Source organism: Rhipicephalus sanguineus, chromosome 2 (assembly GCF_013339695.2).
Source record: "Rhipicephalus sanguineus isolate Rsan-2018 chromosome 2, BIME_Rsan_1.4, whole genome shotgun sequence".
Classification (NCBI taxonomy): Eukaryota; Metazoa; Arthropoda; class Arachnida; order Ixodida; family Ixodidae; genus Rhipicephalus; species Rhipicephalus sanguineus.
In genome coordinates, this window is record NC_051177.1 from 68,438,139 (window position 1) to 68,465,964 (window position 27,826).

The window sequence follows — 27,826 nt, forward strand, 5'->3', positions numbered from 1 at the left end:
AGCTTGCAGAGAAGGAGGGGGAGGATCGACCCGTCGATCGAGAAGAAAAAGAACCTGGCTTTCGCCTAGGAGTCTTTTTAGGGGGGGAATTCATGAGGGACAGTGTGGTTCTTTGGCATTGAGGCACTGCTGTACATCACGGCGTTTGTCTACAATGTCTGCTGATAACCACATAGATGTATTCAGAGTGTTATTTGATAAAGCGCAATTTTATTTATCTGGTATTCTGTTTATTTGCTAGTGTCGAAAATAATCGCCGAAGAGGTTAATTCAGAACACTCAACTGCATGAGCCCTTATTTTTTTCATTAGCGAGTGAAGTATGGAGTTCACCTGAGATGATTTTTTCCATGAGATTTGCAATGAATCGAAATATTTCTAGCCTTCATAAGAGCCCCATAGTAATATTCCGGTGCTTGAATGTTATTGCAATATGCTTCTGTAGTGCACTCCGGGATGTAAAATTCGCTGCTCCAGAGTGCTCCCAGATGCAAAATTATCTGCTCCAAAGTGCTCCAAGATGAAAATTTTGCTGCTCCAAAGTGCTCCAAAACGGAAATTTTGCTGCTCCAAAAATTGCTCTAAATCAGAAGTCCTCGGCAGCATCACTGGATATGTATATTGCTTGCTTTGTAATTCTGTTATTATATTTATGCTGTGTGTTTTGATATGTACTATAAAAGTATATGTTTCAGCAGTGATGCTTCCTTTCCTTATGTTTCATTAATGCACACTCCTGTTTAACTACATGCCTTGTAATTATGATATATCTGTTATATGTGTTTCGATATTGGCTGTGAAATTATATGTGTTTCAGTAGTGCTGGTTCCTTTTCTTATGTTTCACTCATGCGCATTTCTGCTTAATGTGATTTTAATCCACCCTTGTAATAGACCGTCAAGGGCTGACAGTATCAGTAAATAAATAAATAAATGAAGTAAATAAAAATCCGAGAGTGATACCTGCGCGAAGATACACCACGCTGCCTGTAGCCACGTGCTGTAGCCTCACTTTTTTAGGGGAGTGGCGTGCTCCTCCATTGTTTTTAAATCGAAATATAACTGATTGCGAAATCATTTAAGATTTCATTTAAGCCGGCCGGTTTCGTTTATTACTAGGTTACACAAAAGAATCTCATTGCCGCTATATAATATCGCTGGTTGGAAGGCCAAGTTCAAAGGCGCAACTCGGTTTTGATTAATAGTAGTCGCACGAGAGACCGTTTCTCACAGACCGCGTTGTTGCGCCATCTGGGCGCGACGTAACCGAGACGGTCGTTCCGCGGCGTGGATGTGGCAAGCTCAACTTACGCATCCAAGGAAAAGAAAAAAAATATATAGAGAGAGAGATATAGGCTAGAAGAGTCATGGAAGGATGCCGCGTGTGAAGTATAGAAGCGGCGTTATTGCCAACGCTGGGATGTCAGCACGAAATATATTGAGAGGAGAAAGCTGTGTGGTGCGAATTTAGATTGCCAAATCCTCTGTAATCGTACACGTACAGGCGAGGCATGGCCGCACGCTCTGTATGTATTGCGTCCGTTCTTGGTTCGCGACGCGCGGAAATCTTTCTTTCGGGGAGGACAAATTAGGCCGGCAGTGTCTGCATGGATGTCTCCTGGAAACCGTTAAAATAAATGAAAAGAAAGAACGAAAGAAAGAAAGAAAGGAGCGAGCGGGAAGTGGTGGTTCGGTCGGCGTGTGTAGCAGCTTCTATCTTCTTTTTCTCGGCGTGTACACATCCTCTTTGCTGGGAGGTGAGTGTGGCCTCCTGTCGTTTGTCATGTGTCGTCGCACGCTGCGCGATGACTCGTGCTGTCACCGGGAAAAGAAAGCATTGACCGACGAGCGTGCGCTATGCGTGGAAGATGCGACGAGGCTCGGTGGAATTCGTGCGCCATGATGTTGCGCCCTAATGAGTCTGGAGCACGAAGTGGTGCCCTGTGTAATGTCTTCGTCTTTTTTTCTTTTTGATGCGTTTGGTTCTTGGGGTGTGATCGCCGAGTTTGTTCGCGGAATTAGGCCGTCTCACGCAGAACGTGCTCGCGGGAGACGTAATTCTGAAGTTTTTTTTTTCTTTTCGCGTGTATAGATGGACGTGGCGGGCAACTTGAGTGATGGGCACGGATTTATGAGTCATTGATGAGTGTGTGTGTTTTCAGTTTCACACAAGTCAGCGTCTCGCTTAACTTACGTATAATAGTGCTTATGGGGTGACCCACTGGCTCGCGCACTCACTCACTCACTCACTCACTCACTCACTCACTCACTCACTCACTCACTCACTCACTCACTCACTCACTCACTCACTCACTCACTCACTCACTCACTCACTCACTCACTCACTCACTCACTCACTCACTCACTCACTCACTCACTCACTCACTCACTCACTCACTCACTCACTCACTCACTCACTCACTCACTCACTCACTCACTCACTCACTCACTCACTCACTCACTCACTCACTCATTGTGGATTCCATTGGCAGATTCGGAGCACTTCTGGTAGCAGTTTTTCTGCTCCATTCGGAGCAAATCCGTTCCATTAGTGGATTGGAAGTGTTCCCTGTATGCTTCATTGGCAGATCTGGAGCAGCTCCGGCGCCAGATTCACTCCACGGAGCAGCTCTCTCTACTCCGCGAAAAGCGGCGGATTCGACCGGAAGTCGCAAGCTGCCCGCGCGTGCGCAGAGCGTGGCGTACCGCGTGTGCGATGAAATGTGCTGTCCGACCGCGCCCGTTCTCTCCGCTGGCGCCCGTGAAGGCGAAAACTGCGCGAACCGCGAGGAATGCTGGACGCTTGCGAAGCAGATGTGCACTAGCGCCCCCTACCGTTTGCTCTGGCGAGGGCGCTTGTATTCCCACGGCCGGGCTAGACCGCACGCGCGCTTACGGTCTAGCCCGGCCGTGGTGTTCCATTGGCAGATTTCCTTCGGATGCTCTCCACGGAGTGCAGTGTTCCGGCGTAGAGTTAGTCGGCCACTCCGAATCCGCCAATGGAATTCTCCATCACTCACTCCACTCACTCACTCACTCCACTCACTCACTCACTCACTCACTCACTCACTCACTCACTCACTCACTCACTCACTCACTCACTCACTCACTCACTCACTCACTCACTCACTCACTCACTCACTCACTCACTCACTCACTCACTCACTCACTCACTCACTCACTCACTCACTCACTCACTCACTCACTCACTCACTCCGCTCACTCTCTCCATTCACTCACTCACTCTACTCATTCCCTCCACTCACTCACTCACTCACTCACTCTCTCACTCACTCACTCACTCTACTGTGCCCTACTCTACTGCACTCCGTTCTACTCCACGTACCACAGTCTGTACTCTACTACACTCCACTCCATTCCACTCCGCTCCACTCGCTCCTCTCCACTCCACTCCACTCACAGCTGAATAAGTGACTGCTGTCCAAATAACTTGTGTACTTGCATGGAGGCGAAATTTTCATCTATGCAAGGAGCCGTGACGTAGCGGCATTGTTGTCCTGTATATAGATGGTTTGCACTGACGTCACTGAAAGCACCGTGTTGGAGCACCAGCATGTGTGGATGCCACGTTTCCGGTGTCACATTCATGTTATCGAAACATCACATGCAGGTTCTTTCATTATTCAAGCACAGAGACGTTCCTGCCGCCTCGTTTTCGCTAGACGCAACCTGTTTGTCGTCAAAGCCGCCATCGTGGAGTCCCAGTTCCTTTCTGAAGCTGCGTCCATGACGTCACGTGCAAGCCATCTATACGATAGCTACTACGAGGCCTCATCATCTCGGTTGCCGCTCCTCTAGACGCAGCCACTCGACGGTGTGTTTTGTGCAGAGTTGTTCGCACGAGGGGCAACAACCGCTCTTAAAGGAAGAATGGGGTTACGCCTTATCGCTATCTTCACTCACTCTTTGTAAGTGCCTTGTATACTTTATGGATCTATCTGCGGTATTGCCTTTTCGCCATGTTTTCCCGGCATCTGTTGCATTACGGTGCGTTTGCGTCTCATGCGTTCATACGTATAATGATATGCAGGTTTTTTTATCGCCGCTTTATGCTGCATTGCCTTCAATTTCTTGTTGGTTTCTCGTTTATTGGCGCTCTGAAACTTATTTTACAGCACCAAAGAAAACGAATACAAGAACACGGAATGCACAAGATTGGTGTCGATGTTGTTTTTGCTGTTAGTGTTGTGTCGTTGAATGTCCTGTACTGTGTACCTTGTGTCTATGTCTTCGTATTTTTTAGCGCTGTAACTAGGTTTCATAACACAGAAAGCTTCTGTTCAGTATTACTATGATGTTGTGGTCAATCAATCAATCAATCAATCAATCAATCAATCAATCAATCAATCAATCAATCAATCAGTCAATCAATCAATCAATCAATCAATCAATCAATCAATCAACTTTATTTGGCATACTTGAAAGGCTGCTAGGAGCATGGTCAAAGAGCCAACACTCACGTTGCCTTCACGGGCGCCACGCCCTCTTTAGTCTTCATAATCATCATCAGCAGTTGCAGCAAACAATATGCATTAGCATAGATATTTAAAATCGTCGGATCACAGAAACAAGGAAAGAACTACATATAATAACTACAATATTGAGGACAGTAAAAATCATCTGAAGAAGAATTTTCTTGCGTGTCTGCAAAATATGCGTGATTGGCAGCAATACAGGCACTGGTCTTCAGACAGGATCCTTGACCTACTTGCCTCGCTGAACCATCGACCGCTTCGTTTTATAGAATAACAGAAAAAAAAAAAAGCTTCGTTGCATATGTCCATTGCTTCGGTAAAAGCTTTGTGCGTGACAGATTTCATCCGCCATTCGGCCATTTACGTTCGCGAATTCCACGCACGCTATTTAGGGTCGAAAGGGGGCATTAGTAGTTAACGGGGAGACCCTATGCCAGCAGTTAATGGCTGTCTGCCATGCCCGCTTGTATACACGCGTTTGCAGCGCCTCGCGAAAGCCGAGGTTTTTAGCCGGCAGGCAGCCTCCGTGGAAATGGGACGATTCGCCAACCGCAGCACGAGCCAGACAAGATAGCTGAAAAAAAAAAAAGCTTTTGTTTTAAAAGGTTTTGCCGTGCACCTGCAGCTAGACCTGCGGCGGCTGCTGTTTGTTGCTTCAGTTCTGCTTCCATGGCAGCGTTTTGCGAGTCGCACGTGTGTCGAGTTTTCCACGCGTTCCGCATGAAGAGGAAGAAAAAAAATAAGCAAAGTGCTAAGGAAACAAAACTAAAACGCTGAGAAAGACAGAACGAGCATTACTGGTCAGATTTGTTTGGCTCGGAGAGACAATCGGCGGGAAGGCACTTCTCTGAAAAAACAAATGCCGCGAAAAGCCTCCGCGCGCACGTGTTTTGCAGAGTTTTCGTTTTTGCTTTTCACGGTTTTCTAGTTTTTATCGTCGAACCCTGTGGTGGTAAGATAGAGCGTAGCTAGCTGGTCGACAAATTGTGATACACGACTTCCGACTTCTGTGTTATCGAGCGCGCTTTAGAAAAAAAAAAAAAGCGCTGCTTTATATTTCCCGCCGTTCCGTTTTCCTGGCTGCTGAATTGTTTCCTTGATTTGTATTACAAAATGCAATTTTGGGCTGAGGTTTATGTTGCCGTCAGGAAGGACGAAAAGAAGGGAGAAAGGAGAAATAGCTATGTCAAGCGGCTTTCGGGTTCCCCTATTCGTTTTTTCTTTCTTTCCTTTACGTGTTAGATTGCCCTCGAAATTGAAATGTTTGTGTTGTCGTTTTCGGGTGCGAAGTTCGCGTCATAATACGGGGGGTCGCAGCTAACGCTTAGACGAGCTTAAAAAAGGCAAAAAAAGAGTGGTACATAATACCGTTATGATACGTGCCTCTACGGTATACGTGCTCGGTCGTTTATTCTCTTTCTCCACCTACTCGTCCTTTGTGTGCTTATTACTTGGTTATAATAGATAAATAATAAGTAATCATGAAACAACAGCTTGACTAGTGTTAGCTGCGACAGTCTCGTCACATTGTTGCGAGCGAATAAACATACGCTCATACAACGCCCGTGTTCCGCCAATATAGACAGGCCAATTAAAAAATTAGTTTAATAAGCAATCTTGTAAGGGATCACAATACGGTGAAATATGCAGAAGTAGGTCTCGTGCTGGGCTACAAGCCGCAGGCAAAACCTGCAATATGTAACCATGGGACCTAATATAGAGAGCATATGTACTCATACAATCCTTTGTAGTTTGCTCGATTTTTCAAGGCGTTGGTCTGGTTGTTCTTCCTACGTTTGATCCTGGAACGCAGCCGGTCCTTCTTCTGCGCACGCTCTTCCTTTCTTTTGCCATTTTTGCCGAAGTCGCCATTTTCTCAAGCGCCATTTTTTCATACAGAGGCCTGTGCTCACTCTCTTCGGAGCTGCTGGTACCTGCTGTTTGACGTCAAAAAGCAGATAGCACGCTATTGGGCAATAGCCGACATATGTCAACAGCGGCGTTGGGATCCGATGCGCTTCTTACCACGGGATCCCGCCGCCTGCCGGCGTCCCGCTCCATAGTCCACTAACGTTATACACAGTAGCCACACTGGCTCGCACAGGAATCACAGCGGGAAGAGAATGATCGCGTTTCATCACGCGCGCTCTAAGTCACGGCGCTCGCGGACGTTGTTGTTTCCCCCGTGCCATCCCTCCCTCTTCTCTCGTCCCGACGAGCGCACTCGTCGTGACGAGAGAAGAGCGAACGCGCAACCCCTGTGACTCCGCTCGTTCTAGGGGTATTCCGCTCGTTCCGCTAGTGGTTACGCTCGTTCTTTAGTGGTATTTACCACTAAAGGGGTTCACGACCCCTTTAGTGGTATTTACCACTAAAGGGGTTCACGACCCCTTTATTGGTAAACAGGAGCACGAGATTCTCATCTTTTGAGGCCCACCGCGTTACGTAACCATAAAATGAAGAAATAAATAATGGTGGAAACGAAGAGGAAAAATATTCGCCTGTGAGTCGGCATTTGCAAATCGGCGGGCTGCAAAGTTGAGCAATCCCACGTATATGTGAGATTGTCGCCTGGACCGCGGAGACTGCCGGTGTCCAAACTTAAAGGTCGTCTCAGTCACCGTCCGTCCTTCTTGTGTAAAATGCGAAATAATGTTCCTTCGGTTTGCGCAAGCGGCTTCAGATGGGCCATCCACCATCCGATGTGACAGTGCGTTCAGCTACGAAGTAGCCCCAGATATATAGGGCTTGCAGCTTCAGAGTTTTGGAAGTATGATCGCCAAGTGGCGGTGTTCGCAGAGATTTTTCACTTGTAAGAACTGTTTACTTCCAGGTGGCCTCCTTCGTTAGGAGCATGTTCTAAACTACGATTGGCTTTAATGTGCTCCTACACCCGTCAGCGTGCACGCGTACTGCATGTGCCCTTACATAGAGGGCGCCGCACTGAACGTGTGAGTTCTTTCGCGCTGCGCTGAGCTTGAGTCGTTTTCCCATTTCTGATTAAAAAAAAAAAAAAAACTGCGTTCGCAAGTTTTCCGGGCTGTTTTACACATATCTGCATCTTTTAGATCCCGTTAACTGCGCGAAATTTAGTAAACGTTTTAAGTGCTCCTGTCGCGTTCTAGAAATAAATAAATAAATAAATAAATAAATAAATAAATAAATAAATAAATAAATAAATAAATAAATAAATAAATAAATAAATAAATAAATAAATAAAATCTTTTATTTTTGTTCCAGGGAGAAAACGATTGCCTGAGGGTCCACTACATTAATTCGTGGCAACGGTTTGACATGCCGAAAGGGGAAATAAACATCATTAAATGACCAGGCCTTTGTCTTCTTAGCCCTAGCTTCTTCTCCATACCATGAAACTTTGGTCCGGATGTGTACGAGCGCACATTACGGTGTGCAAGCGAGCATTGGAGCAATCGAGGAATCTTTAAAGAAAAGTAATAGCGCAGAAAAGATGCGAATGGTTGATTCAGTGCAGCTTCGATAAGAATAAAGCATTAATCTTTCACTGAATTTCACGTACAATATGGAATTTCGGTGAAAGCAGTTACACTATACTTGCGTTCTTTCGGAAATCATTTTTATATTTGCCGCATCCCATTCTACATGTTTGTTTTAATATATATTTTCCCTGAGCGACCTCTCAAGATCCTCTACAGGGCGTGCACTGCAAGTGGCTGCCAGCAACAACGCTGTGTTACTGCGGCTTTCGTTGTGCAGGGGCGGCTTGTGCCCGACGCGTCCTTGCCTCGCCGTCGTGCAACGCAGACGAAAGCCGTAAAAGCGTCGCGGCGCGTGACAGCGGCTGTCACTCGGTGGCTTTCCGAGCAGCTCGCGTTCTCGTCGGCCTCCCTGTGCTAGCACTAGGGGAGGCAGCGGCAGCAGCGGGCTGGCTCGTTTCCACGGCGACAAAAGGAGAGCGGCTTTGTACGAGTAGCTGTAGGTCCCGCCGTTGCTGCTGTGGACGGCTCGTTTCCACGAAAGACCTGACGATTGTCGCGAAAGAAGATCAGGAGAGAAGGAGGAGGAAAGGGGTCTTGTCTCCTTAGCACTGTCTCTCTCTCTCTCTTTGTTTTCGTCTGTAAGACGCATCACAGGACTTGTAATACGCGGGCCAAAGACCTTGCTTCCGATTGCATTCGTGCTACGTTTTGGGGGCTGGACCAATAAGGACAGAGGCTGATGAACCTTGCACCTCCACCACTTGGAATGACGGAAACAGATCGAACGCGTTTACTCGGTCGTGTACCAGAGAATACCCGCCAGAAACAACAATAGGCTGACGATTATTATGTACCGATGAAAGTGATGAGGCGCATCAGAAACGCTTACACTATGTATTCTTAAACAACGACGTTGTCATGCAGTGATTCAGTGCTGATAGTGTTCAATGGTTGTGACTGGCTGTGCTTGCGTCTCTGTGATCCATCCATCCCGTCCATACACCCACCCTTCCATCCAGCCATACATTTCTTTTTTCCCCCTCCTTCTCATGTTTCCTGTTAAGGTAAAAAAAAAAAGCAAACCTGATTAAGCGTCTCGTTGCACGTGTAAATATTTGGGTGTACGGTTCAGTTGTGTGCTACTTAAGATTTTTTAAATACTTGTTTTTTGTAGCTGTCTAGTGAGGTTGTGAAAAACGTGCAGAAAATTTCCCCTGTGTCCTGGGGGAAAGAAATCCTGCAGCGACTACAGATATATAGTTATAAAGGGCATGAATCACGCGTGTACTTTTAGGAGATGATGTCGCGACTGATGTCACGGTTAAAAGCCGGCAGGATGACAGAGGACAACTAAGTGAGGAGCACGAGCAGCAACCACCGCTTCTCTCAGGAAGACGACGTCGAAGCGTCTGCTCTTTTGATCGGTCAATACCGACCTTGTTTTGCCTTGTCACACCGTGGTCCTGTGTCCTGTTATTTGCGCTGTAAGGTAAATTTTGTGGCCCAATAAAGACTGAGGTGACTGCAAAATACTCGTTTAGATCTCATTCAGGTGTGTTCAATCAAGCACGTACTTTGTTTATTGCTGCGTAAGAGATTCACTTTGCATGGGGTTGGCAGTTGGGGACATGTTGTGTTCTACCGAAGTTTAAGCTATACGAGTGTTAATTACGGCCTTTGCAGGAAATTGTGTGCCAGAGTTATTGCTTCTATGTTTCTTATATAGTGTCCAGGGAGAATTGAAATCAATGCCGAGTTCATATTTGGTAGAAATAAAGCGTTCTTCTAGGTTATTTGTATATTTTACACTTACCCGCAGCAGGCTTGATCTCTAGTTTTTATTTGGTGCAAATCGACCGGTCTGTTGGCGATCGTGTTGGTGATCGATATTTGGACAGGAAATTACTTACGCGAATGCTTCGAAACCTTGACCATGCAGATTATTCGCCTGCAGTGATCCTCACTCTACATATTTTCAATAAAGTGCGACGCCACATTTAAAGGAATCAAGGACGCTGTAATTTTAGTAAATAGTTTATACAAGCGCCCCAGATTGTTATACACACGGATATATTTTGTGAAAGGTATAGTGCGTTTGCCCACTGCCTTGGGGAAAGAGTCAGTGACACTGACCTCATACCGAATGGCATATTGGGAGGCATGTCATGTTTGAAGTGTTCGCAGCGTGCAGCTGTGTGCATTAATTACGCGTCCTTTACAGTAAATCACCTTGTGCTTTCGAGAGAGTCACAAGGCGTTCTAAACTTCCGATATTAAAGGGACACTAAAGTGAAACAATGAATCGGTATATATTGATCAACTGAACGCCAAAAAGACTAATGTCGTTAATTTCACCATCATAGAAGAGAAAATCAAGGTGAAAGTTTTAAGTTTAAATTTCGCGCCGAAATCTCTGCGCTGCCTTCACGGATTTCGAAGTGAATTTTTCGTATCAACGAAATTCATTGAAACTTAGTATGTTAAGTCTCTGGCCCCCTCAGAGGACAATGTACTTAATTTTTACCGACTGAGAATTCTACGTAGGCCCTAGTAGACGCCGTCAAAATTTATGACGTCACGACGACTGCTGCGAGAATTTCAAGGTGGTGTCGTCAGCCGCGTTTTCTTTTTGCGCGTTTTCTCGCTTACCAAGCGTCTTCTCGTAGCGAGCGCGGCGATTTTGGTATCCCGAAACAGTAATTTCTTAATGCGAGAAAAATCGTTATTCTCTTGTGTCCGTTTAAGGCAAGAGCCTTAGATGCCTCATCAAACGCGAAAATTGACCGTCGGAGTCGGCGCCAACACGAGTGATGTAAAAACAAACCGTAATCTTGTGATTACGTCACCACATGACGTCGTCGCTTGGTCAAAGGTGGGCCGATCTCGGAGGCAGTGCAAAACCAGGTGACGTGCAGAAAGCTTGCAGTGCCTCCGATCCTGGATTCAGTGCAAAACGACGTTAGTTGCAGAAAGCTTTCGGAGGGGGCCGGGAGGGGATCAATACATCTACTGAGAAGAAAAAGAATAAGATGGCTTCTTCGAGTCGCCCTTGGCCACGGTGCCCTTGGCGAATGCAAAAGGGGCCTTTTGTCAGTTTATATTTAGAACGAAGCGTGTCCGTGGTGCTGATTTGTGATATTGCAGTAAATGGAAACTACGTACGTCATTGGCCATGTGCGGGCAAAGTTTGCAAGCGTGTGACATCAGTGCGGGCATCAGCAGACTATTAATGCGAGGGATCGAGAGAAACGGCTTCGCGATTCTGAAATGTCTCCATATTCCGGTGTAAAATTTCGTTTTTTCTTAGCTCTGGCTCACCGGGTCCCGGCCTTAATGTCGCGACATACTGCTGCTTTCTATTATGTAGGTTCTTAACGTTACGTTTCTTTTTTTTTTCTTTTTTTTCTTTCTTGAAGCTCCAGTGTACGCGGAACATATGGGGATCAAAATTAAACCGGAGCCCTCCGCTACGTGCGAGCTTCTCATGCACTGAAGTGTTACATTGGGACGTGGGACTATATGGTGGTGGTATCTTTATTGCTCCCAGAACAAACAAAAAAATAATAATAAAGAGGGGACCAGTAAGAAGACTGGTTGCGCTATTTCAGAGGAGGTCGGCGGGGATCCCTTGGGATACCGCAGCCTCCACCGCGCGCTGGATGAGCCGGCGTTGGTCTTCTGGCTCGGAGGTACGCAAGAGGGACTCCCACGACTCTGGAGTGTTTTGTGTTGTCTGTGTTGTAGTGCGTGCACGTCCACCCCATATGTGTGAGTGTCGCCGGATATGAGCAATGTTTGCACCTTGGCGCTATCCGTTCCGGAAAGATTCTGCTGTATAAGAGGGGGTGTGGGAAGCTGCCTGTCTGTAGTTTGCGCCATTGGACGGCCTCACGTCTTGTTAGATCGTGGTGTGCAGGGGGATATACGCATCTTCCGAGTCGGTAATACTGGAGGATGTCCGTATAAGTAGTGAGTAGTGAGTCGCGCGGCATAGTTGTATCAGGGGAAGCGACGCGGTGAACCCTACACTCGGCTCGGCAGCTAAGATCTCGGGCGAGTGTGTGCACCTGGGCGTTTCCGCTCAACGACTCGTGGGCTGGAGCCCAAAGGAGTAAACGGGATGTAGAAGAGAGGGGAGCAGAAATTATAATGTGTAATGCCTGGCGGCAGATGCGGCCGGCATCGTAGTTGCGGATGGCTTGTTGAGAGTCACTGATGACAACTTTGGTAGTAGGGTCAGCTAGCGCAAGCGCGATGGCAACCTCTTCTGCTGCGGTGACCGTTTCTGTTTTGCGAATGCTGCATGCTGTGTGCCAGCTACGGTAGGGGGCGAGGGCCACCGCCACCATCGCTGGCTTTGAGGGGTGGTAAGAGGCGTCCGTATACGTGACGTCCGGACGTCCGCTGAAGCGCTTCTCGAACTGACGTGCCCGGTCGGCCCATCTCTCGTGGTGTTCCGGATGCATCCGCTTGGGAATGGGAGGGATGCAGAGACTTCGACGATATTCTGGTGTGAGGTCTGCATAGTTGGGGGCCGCCCTCGTTGGTGAGATCCCAGTTTGCTGCAGTATCGCTCGGCCGGCGTGTGTGAGTGACAGCCGCTCATATTGGGCGGTGAGGGTAGCTTCAATCAGCTCGCTCACTGTGTTGGTGATGCCGAGAGCCATAAGCTTGTGAGTGGCTGTGGACATGGGAAGACTCAGGGCCGTTTTGTATGCTTTACGAAGTGTCGTCTCTAGCCGTTCGCTTTCGGCGCGGGTGAGACGTAGGTAAGGTGCAGAGTAGGTGATGCGGGAGCAGATGAAGGCTTGGACGAGGCGCAGGAGGTTGGACTCTCGCATACCTCGGTGTTTGTTGGAGACTCGCTTGAGAAGGCGTCCGATCTGTACCACCGACTGGTCGATGCGTTGGAGCGAAATAGTATTGCTGCCGTTTGCCTGTAAGTGCAGGCCTAGAATCCTGATGTGATCCGTTCGAGGGATGGGGTTACCTTGGACCTGGAGGTTCATCTCAGGAAGTACCTTTGGTGCACGTCGTCCTGGGGACGGGATGATGATGTACTCTGACTTAGTCGCCGAACAGCTAAGGCCAACTGTATCGAGGTACCTACCGACATGATCGATGGCGGTCTGGAGAGCCTCTTCGATCTGGCCGTCGCTGCCCTGCGTGATCCAAAGAGTCAGATCGTCAGCATACAGGCTGTGGTGTAAGTTGGGGATGTCAGCCAGAAGCTTAGGTAGTCCTATCAGTGCGACGTTAAAAAGCAGCGGTGACAGAACGGAGCCTTGTGGTGTGCCGCGGTTGCCAGGAGAGACGATGCAGGAATTTGCCGTGCCGACGCCCAGTTTTATTTTTCGGTCGGTGAGAAAGTCTCGCACGTATGCATACGTACGATGTCCGACGCCAAGGGTCTGTAGTTGTCGAAGAATCGCTTCGTGGAGGACGTTGTCGAAAGCCTTGGCAACATCGAGACCAACAATGACTTTTGTGTCAAGGGTGCGTTGCATGACGACCTGGTGATGAAGAAGAAGCATAACGTCCGGCGCTGCTAGATGAGGGCGAAAGCCGAACATCGTGTCTGGTAGGAGGTGGTTGTCTTCGAGGTAGCGAAGGAGTCTAGTCTGGATCACGCGTTCCATCAACTTCCCCACACAGGAAGTGATAGAAATGGGGCGGAGGTTGGCCAAGGTGGGTGGTTTTCCCGGCTTATGAATAAAGACTACATCGGCGCACTTCCATTCTTTCGGAATGGTACCGCTGGCCCAGCATTCTTGAAGGTAGTCGGTGAGGGCATGAATAGAGGCGTCGTCTAGATTCCTAAGCATTGTGTTAGAAATGCGGTCGGGGCCTGCTGCTGAGTTGGTCTTAAGGCGATTAAGTTCTGCTCGGACTTCAGCTAAAGTGATCGGAGCGTCTAAGGTAGGATTGTCCGAACCCTGATAAAAGGGGAGGCTGGTTGCCGGTTCGGGCCGAATGTAGGTGTCAGCTCTTGTTTGAGCTCATCTGGCGTGCCAGGATACAAGTGGAAGATTCGCTCTAGCTGTTGGCGTGCTTGGAGCTTTCCTCCAGCTGGTTCCAGCAGATGTCTGAGTAGGCTCCACGTTTTTCGAGTGTTAAGGGTCTTGTTCATTTGGCAACAAATGTTGTACCAGCTCTGCCGGGTGAGTTCGATTGCATAGTTCTCTATGTTTGTGTGGGCGCGTGCCAGCCGACGGCGGATATCGCGGTCCCATTTTCGAGTGGACAGCAGGGCCTCGAGCGACTTCTTGCGCTTCCAGAGATGGGCGTAGTAACGGTCGCAGTAAGGGACTGCGTCTTCCACGTCGACCGTTTGCGTGGCGTCCGCCACTTGTTTGACAATTTCGGTTGTCCATGCGTTGATGTTCGTAATGGTGGGAGGCGCGTCCTGTTCTTTCCTGTGTGCGCGAAAAAGGTCCCAGTCTATCACCTTAGCCGGCCGTGTACGTTGCCTCGTGGGCTCTTTTATCACGATCTCGAGCATGAAGTGATCGCTTCCAAAATTTTCGTTAGTATGACACCAAGAAGCTTCGACTCCGTAGCTCGTAAAGGCGAGATCTGGCGTTGTGTCTCGGTGTAGGCCTGAACCGAGCCTAGTGGGGTAGGAGACATCTGTGATAAGGGTGAGCTGGTGGGTATGCCAGTCATTCCAGAGGCGTCTGCCCTTGGCCGAGTCGTAGTGGTAGCCCCAAGCGCGATGATGCGCATTGAAGTCACCGATGATAAGGAGAGGCCGCCCTCGCGCTAGCTCCTGGGCACTGAGGAAAAGGGGTCCGAAAACGTCTTTACGGGCCCGTGGAGGGCTGTAGACATTAAGCACAAACAAACTAGTGCGACGATTGCGCCCGGCTCGAGGTAATACTTCTAACAATACGTGTTCGGGGAAGGTAGGATCCAAATTATGCTGCAGGACCGTGAGGTTACGTTTGACGAGGGTGGCTACTTGAGGCTTTACTCGTTCTGAAAAGTATGTTGTGAAACCGGCAAGTTGCGTGTTCTTTCCCCCTTCTTGGAGGGCTATCAGCTCGGGGCGATCACTTGCGGTGAGGAACTGTTGGAGGACCGGACGCTTTCGTGCGAACCCCCGACAGTTCCACTGCCAGACGGTTGTGTTAGCCGAGCTGAATGCCATGATTAGGCTGGGAAAGTTCTGGCGTTGGAGGGAGTGCCGGCACAGCGGCCGCGGGTTCAGCGATAGCTGGGGGTTTTCCCTGGGCTTCTATGGTTTTGCTCAGGTTCTCAATTTGTTGGGCGACCTGTGAGCCGATTGTGTGAAGTGAACGTTCGATGTGCGCTTCTAGAGCCCTGATGTGAGTGTGGGTGAGTTCGTATTTTTTCTCGAGTCTGTCGAGACGTGTTTGCCAGTCTTCGGCTTTAGGATCGTTGTCAGCCGGGGCCTTGCGTTTGTGTTTGTGTCCGCTGGAAAGCGCGATTTCCATAGGTTCTACCGTAGGTGGTGACTGCGCGGCCGGCGGAGATAGGGTGTGTGACGTGGCTCGATGTTCGAGAGCCTCCACTCGAACTATGAGTTGCTGTATAACTGCTGTCAGTTCTACAATCGCTTTATGTGTGTCTGAAGTACTGGGAGTTCCCTCCTGCGTACTCACCGGTTGTTGATGTCCTTCTGGGTCGGGGGAAGATGACGGTGGCGCAGGCGGATGCTGCAGAGAAGAAGCTCCAGGCTGCTGGGTGACTGCAGGCGGCTCTTTTCTGTTCTGGGAGGAAGTCTGAAATCGCCCTTTGGGGGTGGTAGACTCGGGCGGTGGAAAGGAGCTCGAGCGGTCCTGCCGCTGCCTCTGCCTGCTGCCGGAGCGTTGCTGGTCCCATCGACTGGTGTGCTGAAGCGTTTGTTGCTTGCCTGGCTCTTGTGTCTTGCTTCTGTGTGCCTCCGCTTGTCTGTGCTTTTCCCACTGTCGGCGCTTGACGGTATAGGGGATCCTGAAGATTTCCTTGCAGCGGCTATCGCCCGTGAGGTGCTCCTTGCCGCACAGACGACAGGTTGGTATGCACGTGTGGTCAGTCGGCGGATTTGGTAGTTCGCAGCCTCTGCATTTCTTAGTTGGGCTAGCGCAGACGTCAGCTCGATGACCGAGCTCGCCACAGCGATAGCACACTTCGTACTTCTTCTTGAATAAGTTACATCTGTGTCGACTGTTGCAAAAGTAAATCCATGCCGGTACCTGAGGCTGAGCGAACGTGATGAGTACTGCGGTGGTGTTCCCGAGCCGCCGAAAATCCACGATGGGCGGGTTGCGGTTATCTTGTAATTCTGCTTGAATCGTATCTCGGTCCAGTCGGAGGTCGACTCCGCGAATCACACCACGGCCCGAGCTATCATCGGGAGCACAGTAGACGGACACTTCGTAGTCCTTGTTGTCGATGGTGATCTCTTTGACTTGTAGGACCCGCTCAGCTCTTTCGAGATCTGGGGTGCAGTACGCGAAAGTGTTCTGAATTAGGTTGGCTTGTATTAGGTCTTCGTGACGCACGGCGTCTCTGGTGAAGCGAGCAGCATTGCACACCGCTTCCAGCAGTTTGTAGGTCGAAATCTTGGAAAGTAGCAGTCCGCCATGAGGGCGAACGATCAGCTTGAGTGCGTCGCTCGGTAATCGAGGCTGTTTTGAAGCTACAGAATTTTTGGCTAGTACGCCTCCTCGCTGTCGAGGCGTGAGTTCGGTTGACGTCTTCCTTACAGGTGCACCCGAGGCATGACCTTTGTTGACTTGGGGCGGTTGATGCGGTCCCGCTTTATCTCCGGGGGAATTGGGTACGGCAGACCCTGGTGCTGTTCGCGCCACCCGGAGCTTGTTTACTTTTGTGAGCCAGTCAGTGGCGGCTAGTTCTTCACGAGAAATTGGGATTCCCTCGACGGCGACCTTCATGGTCGACTACGGCGCGCAGGCTCGGCCGACGGCGCGGCGCAGCTGGCGGACGCGCCGCTGCGGCGCCGAGCTCCGTAATCCTCGGCGCGGCGCAGTAGGCCTAGCGAGGCATCCGGCGTGGCCGCGGGAAAAAAATTGGCCTAGAATGGTCACTCGTCGTCGTACGTACTTCTGGTTGGTGCCTCTGAGTTCCTTTCGTCGTTAGGAAGCCGATGACGCCGATTAAAATGCGCTAGGGTCTCACTGTCCGGGATGAAGCCAGGAAATCGGCGCAGCCCATGTGAAGTGCGTCCTTCGTTGGTCGCTGCGGACGAATTAATCACATCACATTTCTTCATTAAAAAAAAATCTCTAAAAGGCATTGTATAAGGGGTGGGGTTACGAAATTGCTACATGGTGCATGTTGATCTAAAGGTCATTCAGTCAAAGGTCAGATAAATAAATAAATAAATAAATAAATAAATAAATAAATAAATAAATAAATTCAAATTCCGTTATAATGACATTTCCGATGCACGCATGCTTCGCACATGCACGTGCGTGAATGACTGAGAGACTTTAAGTCAGTGAGCTCTTAAAACATACTCAGTGCCGTGCACAATACTTGTTCATAGGTCATGGACGCCAAAAATACCACCTTTCCGCACGAAAGGTCAGAGCGAGGTGTTTACGCCGATGTCGCATGCTATTACAAACGGCGTAGTTTCTTTGTGATAACTCAACTGGGCTTGTTGCCAGCGAAAGCGGACGTTTCCAGCATCCTTCTTGTTCTTGTAACGCGATAGCGTTAAGGAGCCCGGGTCGCAGCAATTTCTATGTCGGCGTCGTTTGCTATGAGCGAAAAATTGCGATGGATGCAAATAATACAAGAACGTGGGTCCCAGGCAGAATCGAACCCTGGCCTTCGGCGTGGCAAGCAGGGGTTCTACCACAGATCCACGCCTGCGCTTGAAAACGTTGTGAAAAAAAAAAGAAAAACCTACACAGACGTTATATAGTGAGAGTAGACGCGTTAACGCATGTAATATTGCGTGGCAGAATTGTAGAATTGCGCCAGGTGTCAAACCATGTGAATTGCTCAACTAGTGAGTGGTTTAAAGGCCCACCCTTTACAAAGCGCCCAGGCATAATTAATAATCGTCATCAGCAACAGCAGCAACAAAGTTTGCAGCTGCGTAAGTACGCATATTGCCGTATAGACGCGTAGCAGTGGGTACTTCGCTAATTCGCAAAAAAAGATGGCAAAATGTATAGGCGTAGCGGGCACTTCTCAACTATACTTGCATGCAGTAGGCATGCATTCTGGGTGGGTTTTTAAAACGACGAATGTTGGTGTCCACCGACAAGCGAAGGCTGCCTATGGCTTATGAGAAGACGTATACCAATGGGGCCCGATTACGCTATCGCGTTCAACTCTTGAAGACGAAACTGCAGTGTCCTCCAAGTTTTCTTTTCTTTTCTTTCTGCTGCGCAAACTTTTGTTTTGGGTCGTCTCCTATAGGCAGTGTGTATACACATAGCACCTGTATAGGAGTTTCATTACCTTTGTGCATATTGTAGGATAAAACTATTTTCCCCCTGCTGGCTTCTTATAGTGTGCTCTACTTCCTCGAATTCGTGTCGATTTTTGCAGGTCGCTTTCGCTTTCCGCTGTCTTAAGAACGCGTTGAACAATATTACGTTGCTTTCGACGGGGCATAAAGCGTCAGCGGCTTTCGAGAATTTATTTCGCACCGCTTCAGGGATAACCGTATCGGGACGGCTCTTTTGGATCACGCAGCGGGATTTTCATGCGGCCTATGTTGAGAGAGAGAGAGAGAGAGAGAGAGAGAGAGGTTTATTTACAGAAAGGCAGAGAGGTCGGCCTGGAGCGATAGTGTGCTCTAGCCTGCTACTCTACACCGGTGGAGGGGCGGCCTATATGGGGATGAATATAGGGGTGAATCAATGAAAGATTGGATTGCCGCACATAAGTATTCACATACTTGGGTGAGAAACGCGGTCAGATAAAAGGGAGAGAAATGAGATGCGGACAGGATTGGGAAACCATGACGCTGTATCTGTTGCCCTTGTAGAAAGCACGGTTCTAAGTAAGGGGAACACCAGTTGGACAACCAGCGCTAGCAGTAAAAGAGGGCCCCAGCCCTCATCTGTACCCCTTTATAACCTCAAAATAATGAGCCAGCGTATATTAACGCGATAGCGTTAAATAGCTCCTTTCGCTGAAATTCCGGCGTCGGCGTCCTTTGTTGTGAGCAAAAAATTAGCGTTGTACGTGAGCGAGCAATCGAGAAAGATGCAAATGAAATAAATAATACAAATATTCGGTTCGAGTGAAAATCGAACCCCGGCCTTCTGCGTGGCAAGCAGGTATTCTGCCACAGAGCCACGCAATTGCTTGGAACTGCTTCAAAGAAAAAAAAAAGAGAAAAAAAGCCCTATAATAATGTCATGTAGTGGGAGGACTCTCGATCCTCAATGCATTTAATATTGCGTGGCACAGGCGTAGAATCGCGCCAGGCGTTAAAACAGGTGAATTGTGCAACGAGTGGTTGTTTTAAAGGCCTACCCATTAAGAAGCGCCGAGGACATATTTTATCATCAACATCAACAAAAGCATCAACAAAGTGAGCAGCTGCATAGGTTCGCGTGTTGCCTTACGGACGCGTCGTGGGCCCTTCGCTGATTCGCAAACGAAAGAATTATGGCGTAGTGGGCACTGCGCAACTGTACTTGCAGTAGGCATTGTAGGATAGTTTGAAACTGCCAGTATTACGCCACAGACGTTTGTTTCCTTGCGGCACGGTTGCGGCGTCCACCGAGAACCGAAGCCAGGTTAGCAGTTGAAAAGGAGATGCGCACGGGGCCCGAATAACTCTATCGCGCTCTACTCTTGAAGGCGAAGCTTAAGCGTCCTCCAAGTTTCTTTTTGCCTAGCGTCATGGACCCCTTGGAAGTGCGTAATGTATGGAAGAGGTGAAGGCCTACTAAAGCTACTCGCACTGTTTGTAACTAAATATTTCGCCTGTAAATCTTTAAAGGGAGACGGCCTTTCAAAGATTTACAGGCGAACTATTTAGTTACAAACAGTGCGAGTATATCTCATGGGGTTGCAGTAAAAGGCCAAATAACCTCAACTGCCTACAGCATAAGTACAGCATAGAAAACTCTTTGGAGCAATGGGAGGCACTCCTCGCTAGCTCGGACCCGGAGGTGCAACTAGCGCTTCTGGACCATGCCCGGCTGGCCTTGGACAGTGGAGCCTTGGACATAGGGCCCCACCCCCCATCTATAGCTCCTAGACCCCTTCCCTCAGTAAAAGTTCTTCTTCTTCGCCTGTAAATAGAATTTATCGTAAGTTTTGTTCGACGTTTAGTATCTGCTACTTGGTCGCCGGGACTGTAATGGTGGCAGGTTCCTTTCCTCCCATGTTATAGAGGAACGAGGTTCCTGGTGATGTAGCTCGGTGAGGGTGAAGTATCCAACAGGACGCGATAAACGAATATGAACAAACTGTATTCAGAATGCATAGAGTAATTACAGAGTGCGTAAAGAGTGTAATTTACACTTACAGAGGGTGCGAAGGGCAGGCCGTCGCTCTTCTACGCCGAGCTGGTTGTTAGAGCCCAAGTCACGGCGATGACGCACGTAGTGCGGAGGCTCACCGTTGTGCCACAGCGTAGTTACAGCCCGGACTACCGCGAGTGATTTGTACTGTGGTTTTAATAGCAATAGAAGAAAAATGAGAGGGAGAGAAAAAGAGGAAGGGTGAGAACAGCACTGCCCAGCACGGATAGGACTGTGCCCTCTCTCGCTGCTGACCCCGGTCTCAAACAAGGCCTTCCACTTTTCCGCTCGTGGCTCTCGCATTGTCCCGCGCACATGGAGATGCTCACGTGCGCTGACCCCAGCTCAGGGCACCCATAGTTGCCAGTGAGGGCCGAAGCAGCACCACAGAGGCCGCTGGGCACTATGGTGCTGCTATTCGGAGGAGGGAGAGGGGGGTGCAGCCGGTTCTGCTGTGTGCCCTTCCCGTAGTATAAGGGAAGAAATGGCTCAGCCCGGAGATGAGTTTTTGGCCTGGTGCCGGGTCACTCACCCGTACTTCAGGGAAACGCGATTGGTCACTGGCGTCGGTCATTCCTGGTGTTACGATTGGTTCGTGGCGAAGTAACGCACGCTCGGCTGACGCCCCGGTTCCTTTTTTTGTCGCGCAGCCTTCGGCGTGGCCCCGGGACCAACGCGCACGACCCGAGTGGCTACACGTCGCTGCACCACTCTGCGCTCAACGGGCACCGCGAGATCGTCGCCCTCCTGCTGGACCACGAGGCGTCGGCGAACGCGGTGGACGGTCGCGGCTGCACTCCGTTGCATCTGGCCGCCTGGACGGGAAACATGGACGTGGTGCGGCTGCTGCTCGAGAGGGGCCCCTCGGTGGCAGACCCCAACCACGTCAACCAAGAGCACGAGACGGCGCTACACTTCGCCGCCCAGTACGGACATGCGGCGGTAAATATATATGTGTGGCACCGTTTTAAGGCTAAACAATGGCTAAACAAATAGCTAAGTGGACTGATCTATAGCACATCTTTCAGTGCGAGGAGAAAAACGTCAAGAGGGAGCAGAAAATAAGATTCTCGTCATTTCTTCAAAATTCCATGTTTGAGTTTTTCTTCTCGCGCTGGGAAATGTGTTCGAAGCAAGGGCGTCGGAAGGGAACTGTAAAAGAGGCAGTTTCCCCCAGCACTCCCACCCCCATCCCGCACCAGCCAACTGGGGTTTGTCCCCTTTGAGACAAAATCCTACCGACGCCCATGATCGAAGCGGAAAGTTCCGCTTGAAGGACATCTATAGTCTCATTACGGTTCTGACAAAAACTTGACTGTCCAAACAAAATAGTAGCTGGGCTGAGATAGTGCAATGAAGACGAACGGCTATTTGGGCTAGTTGGTTGAAGTGTACTTTGAAAGGGTTGCAGCGAAAGCAGGTATATATATAGTGCTGAATGAAAGGCGTAAAAGCGAGGAACGGAAAGCAAGGAGGAACGACACGCTCGTGTCGTTCCTCTTTGCTCTCCGTTCCTCGCTTTTACGCCTTTCCTTCAGCACTGCCGTGCTTGCGCTGCAACCCTTTCAAAATGCTGAGATAGTAGTAGCTGAAGGACTTCAAATCGATCCGCCTTGAGCTGATTAGAGAAATGTGCTGTGTTGTTGCGCTATCTCGATCGAAACGAATAAGGAGGCCACGTAGAGGAGAGGAGTACCGGCTGCTTAATATCGACAAGCGGAAACCCCCACTGACCAAACGAAATCGACCTCTTTCGGGGGGGAATTCCCCTCGTATACACCTGGTGACTGTCGTCTATTCATTTGGCGTGCTTGCAGGTAGTGGCCCTTCTGCTGGCGCGCGGTGCCGAGCCCGGGCTTCGCAACGTGCGCGGCGAGAGCCCGCTGGACCTTGCTGCCCAGTACGGTCGGCTGGACAGCGTGGAGCTGCTGGCGAGCGCGCAGGCGCACTCGCTTCAGCGGCTCGCCACGGCGCACCACTCGCCTCTCCACCTGGCGGCGCGCAATGGTCACCGGCAGGTAGTGCGCCTCCTGCTGGACCGGGGATTCCCCGTCAACTGCCGCACCGACAACGGCACAGCGTTGCACGAGGCGGCCACCTTCGGCAAGCTGGACGTCGTCCGGCTACTGCTCGACTACGGTGCGTTTGATAAGCTTTCTTTCTTTTTTTTTTCTAAGCGAAGCGTCTGTGAGTTACAGGTTTAGGTGGCGGCGGTGGCATAGTTCGCGAAAAACCCGGCGCCAGCGAGCGTGCAGAAATGCGGATGTATACAAATGTGGCCCTCGAAGCTGCGCCGGTCACATATGCGCCGTTTTATTGATGCTCTCTCAATTGTGGGCTTCTCGGCGATCAGCCGTTTCTATGTGGCAATCTGATCTTTTATTGACGTCGCATGCAACTTCACCTTGCCACGCTTCATTGTTGCACTTCACTATACTTCACTAATGACCATCGTTGTTGCCGGCATAGCAACCGAAGTGTTGCGCTGCTGAGCACTTTGGGTGAAAGTGCAATTCCAGGCATGGAGGAAGGAAAAAGCTAGGAGGGAGCATTGTGAAATGCGATAGGAAGAAAGAACGGTAGAAGAAAAAAAACAGGTTAGACGCACCCGCCAAGGTTCGCTTGTCCCTATTTTCCCGATAACGGATGAGCTCCTCATCTTTTTTTTTAACACGAAAGTGTTTTATGCCGGGGTCCACCACGGCTCCACTGACGCATTTCCGTCACGGATATGACGTTGTAAAATATAAAGACTAACATATGGCAAAGAAAAAGCTAGAAGAAAAAGTTCCATCACGGGGAGTCGAACTTACGACCCCTCGATCCCCAACGCGCAGCACGAAACGACTCCGCCACAGACGGCACGTTCATCATACTAACGGCGTGCTATTTACATACACCATTTGCCAGTGGCGGCACTCAGAGATCGGGGTACATCAGCGTGTTTTCGTTATCACTAGCGAGATGGCGCGAAGGGCTCGAAGAGCGCGCTTTAAAGGTATAGTCGCCCCACTCGTTGAGATGAGCGTTCGCCTCTACAGAGCGTGGTCGCTCGTGCACGGGCGCTTATCTTGTACGTCTAGCGCTCTCACCGCAAGTTTGCGTTGAAGTTACAGAGAGCACGAAGGTCACTTCGCTCACTGCAGCGGCCGCTTTTGCAAAAGGAGCGCGCTGCTCACAAACAAATAAGTTACAACTATGACAGTTCGCGCTCATGCTGTGTATACTGGTGCGTTCGTTTCGTGCGTCCTCCTTTGTATATGACCAGCGCACTTTAACTGTCGAGCTGTGACAGTTGTTAGTTCGCGCTCATCCTGTGTATGTTCGTTTCGTGCGTACTTTCTGCTTGAGCAGCGCGTTGCAAGTTTCGAGCTGCTTGCCGTTCTTCGGGTGACATTACAGCTTGTTGCTATAGAATTCATTCCTTCGCCCTCGGGGCGAAATAATGCACAACAAACGCTCAACTAAGTCTGTGAAGACACATTTTACTTTCGTATTCTACCGATTCCTATGACAGAGTGATCAGCCTTGTTTTTTTTTTTTTCTTTTTTCATGTTGGAAAAGGTTGGCTTTCCCTCCAGGCAGATTGCCAAAGGTTACTTAAGGCTCGTTCACACCGGCGACTAGCAACGGTCGCGCGTCTAAGTCAGTCGCAAAACGACCGGTCGCAAACGGTCGCAAATGGCCGTTTTGGTCGCAAAGCGACTGCTTTGGCTCAGTCGCTCGCTGCTCGATTTTTCAGTCGCAAACCTCTGAACCAATCAGATGCGCAGGAACAGAGCATCAGCCTTTTTTACGGGGCAACGGCAATGCAAGCTGTATACGAGCAGACGTGAATTTTATATGGCGACGCATATAGGTCGCACGCAGGTGTGAACATCGGTCGCCTTGAGTCGCTTTTTGACCTCCAGTCGCAAACGGTCGCGCGACCGTTGCTAGTCGCCGGTGTGAATGAGCCTTTAGCTTGCAGGGGGCAGCCATCTTTGGCAGGGGGTTGCAGGTCGGGTGGAACGAAAGACCGCGATGGCGTCCAGCCTGTCCTTATCGCATGCGTGCCACCAGTGTTCGCTCGTCATCAGCTGTGACGTAACCATACCCGCAGTCCCCGTACAGGCGGCGGTGACATGTGATTACTGAGGTCGGGATGCTTATTCTAAACGCGAGTGGGGAAGTAAAATAAGTATGTCTGCACGGACTCGGCCTGCATTAATTAATTAATCAATTTGTTGCAAGCGCATCAAAGGTTACTAATAGAGGGGAGTTCCACCAGGTGCGGGGGCTTTGTTCGTTTGAAGTCACGTAACGAGGGCTTGATGCCGGCTAGATCGGAAATGGGCACTGTTGCGGGGACAGGGCAAAGCATTCCACTTCCTTTATGTTTTGGCCAAAGGTAGCCGGCAGAGGGCAGCACAAGTGGGCGGGAGAAGGGTAGACGGCAAGAACAAGCTCCCCACCCTGTTGATTCTCGTTGCCTTTCATAAGGTCATCTAAGCACTTCGTCTTAATTTTGTTCATTAGCGATGCCACTAATAGATGGAAACGGGCGAACGCGCAATGCGGAGAATCGCGCTCGCTGATGAGGAAATCGTTTTCTATTTGTCGTTGCCCTAGTATGGGGCTTGTAAACGCAATGACGTCACCGAGGTCGCGGAATTATCATAAGTCGATCTTTGCAAAAAAAAATAATAAAGAAAAAGGAGAAGAAGACGCTGCACGCTATGTCGATTCGCTCGCGCTGCGCAGTGGAAGCCGTGGACAACACAATATGGAGCACGTGACGTCACGCGAATGCTTCCTCTGCCGAATTTGGTGCTTGTGAGGGACTTGAAACTGAGGCATTTTCTCCTGCAGCCGTGGGTGCTAATAGGTGAAGCGGCTGGGTAAGAATGCGCTCCATTGTTCCTTTGTGCGTGATAAGACAATGGGCTATTGAGGAGAGGATCGCGCTCATTGTCAGCGGGGCAACAACCATTCGTTGGGAGTTACGGCGCTTAATGATAGGCGCTTAATGCGTGTCGCGTGAGCTCTGATCTCGTTATTGCTTCTTCGCTTATTTTCTTGTATATTACGCCCACGAGCCGTGACTATGTGGTCTCGCTGACTTTAAGTATGCACGCGCATGTGTCTCGTAATATAAGTGTGTTGTGGCTTGCACTAGCGTTCGTTCGCGGCATCTCCGCTTCCCGCCTCCTTCGATGCACATACTGAGGTGTCCGGAGAACACCGAAAGCTAAAGGAAGTCGGGATACAAAGGCGCGTTTGGTACAGAAACAAACAAACAAAAAAAGCAGCTAATATAGAGCAAGTCATCGTCGTTGCTCGTGATCAGCAGACATCTTTGTCAGTTCCGTGGAGCCTGATTACCAAATCTTGCGGGGTTATTGCGCTCAAACAAAACTAGCACGTCACGGTGTAATACCGACGACTGTTTTCAATGTTAAGTTGTTCAGTAACCGAAATAGCGACTGGTCGAGGTCGAGTACCCGCCATACAACTATAAAATTACTCGCCGGAACCATGCATTGTACGAGGGAAGCCTTCGCAGAGCGCGTCGCCATTTGCAGTGAATCTGACTGGAGTAGAGTAAAATGGTATAATTGACAAGACGAGGAAGCGGCGTATTCGTGTGGATTCGAGGGGTATTAGCGCGACAACACTTAGGAACGTGAAACTGCTTTAACTGTCTCCTTTTCCGGTACGCCGTCTACGATGTATTCATTTCATCAGGCCGCTTCCACGCCGTCATCTCCAGCCTTAACTTATGGCGCGGAATGAAAATGCAGTTTTGCCCGGCAGCTTAGAAAGACTCGAACTTAAGTGCGAACGAACTCTGACCCGGTTTTAGACACGTCTGCGCGTATTTAGCTGACAGCCGTAACGCTGGTTTTCTCGCATTAAGACTCTGTGCGAGGAGAAAGCTCACTTTTATGTCTACATTGATTTTGCAGGCGATGGCCGTTACTTTTAACAGCGCTCTTTGGTAGGCTTGCCTGTTCACCTCTTGTTGTATGAGCGCGTCTGGAACAAAGTAGTAAAAATACGATAGCTTGGACGTTGTCTCGGACGTGTCTGTACTTAGTAGATGACCTGAAAGCTGGCTTTGTCACAGGGAGAGTTGATGATAGGAGAAGACCGCTTCTGCGTCTTCTCTTGTTTTACAGGCGATTGCGTCTATTTAATTGTAGCCTGTTAATGGGCTATCCGGTTAACTAACCTCACGGTACATCGTAATATCTTGAACATACTGGATAAAATGAAACTTAAGAACCTGAACGCGGTAGGCCTAATGTTCTCGATCGAGTGTGGCCATGTATGCGTGTCTCCGCGAAGTGAAATGCTTACCGGTTATTCACGTAAACGACGCGACAATGCAAGAGAGAGTGAGGCGGACATCAGCGCTCGTCAGCAAATGAGACCATTCGTTTCAGCTTGATAATGGAGAGAAACCCAGTATGATGAGCCAGTGATAAAAAAAAAAAAGGACTGCACGTATGCGTGAGGTTCCATCGTCACCGTAAGATTAGTTACTCTTTGCATTACTCCGCAATTACAAGACTGTCGCTCAGTCGGTGTAGGCTGTGGACATATAGCTAGCCTGCTACGCTGAAACAATGCAATTCCTTCTTACACAAGGAGAGGTGTGTGCGCACCGCACGCGCTGCACGTTAATAGCAGGCCATACGGGTACGCAGGGTTCTCTATTACGGAGAATTAAGTTTCACCTCAGCGCCTCTCCAAGCAGGAGCGTCGGCAGGATTTTGTCTTGGGCGGCGCAAAGCAGTGTTGCATGGCGGCTCGGGGAGGGGGAGAGTACTGGTGTAGCTTGGGTGGGGGCAAGTGCTTGGGTGGCTTGAGGGGGGCAAGTGCCCCTTTTGCACCCCCCTGCCGACGCCCATGTCTCCAAGCATCGCAATGGATGCAAAAATAAAAGAAAAAAAAGTAATGACGGGCTTCCCACTACGGCCCAGGGGCGTAGGCAGAAATTTTTTTCGGGGGGGGGGGGGGGCACCTCCTTGATTTGTAATGGGGGCCAGGCAGGCAGATGTGGTCAAGTGTCATGGGATCAGTATGCAATAGCAAAAGAAATTTCGGGGGGGGGGCACGGGCCCAGTGTGCCCCCCCCCCCCTCTACGCCACTGCTACGGCCTACCTTTGGTCTGCGCTTTTTGTGGCGTAAAGGGGCGAAGTAAAACGTTCTTGGAAAGCAACATCAGAGGTACTTAGCCGCCATTATCGTCACTAGCCTGGGTGGCCGTAACCCTACCGATTAAACAATGACGGGACACGTCCGATTGAGTAAAGATATGGGGCTGACTTGGTGCGACAGCACCCCCCCCCCCTCCTTTTTTTTTAACAGCGAGTCCGTTAAAGCTCGATGTAAAGCGGATGGCCACAAAAATATCATCA

The 27,826-nt window shown here is 49.7% G+C and overlaps 2 protein-coding genes across 2 annotated transcripts in view; one reads left to right on the forward strand and one right to left on the reverse strand.

Annotated features, from left to right (window-relative positions):
- The window catches only part of LOC119383124 (ankyrin repeat and sterile alpha motif domain-containing protein 1B), a 108,614-nt gene that overhangs the window by 15,840 nt on the left and 64,948 nt on the right, over nucleotides 1–27,826 (forward strand). The window contains exons 2-3 of the mRNA XM_037651131.2: nucleotides 21,070–21,361; nucleotides 22,237–22,558. Of these exons, the coding sequence (XP_037507059.1) occupies nucleotides 21,070–21,361; nucleotides 22,237–22,558 (614 nt within the window). The remainder of the gene's footprint in view (nucleotides 1–21,069; nucleotides 21,362–22,236; nucleotides 22,559–27,826) is intronic.
- On the reverse strand, nucleotides 11,552–13,642 carry LOC119383128 (uncharacterized). Its single transcript, XM_049412424.1, is given in 2 exon segments — nucleotides 11,552–11,676; nucleotides 11,678–13,642. Coding segments are annotated over 2 exon segments (2,034 nt in total). The 5' UTR covers nucleotides 13,592–13,642; the 3' UTR covers nucleotides 11,552–11,556.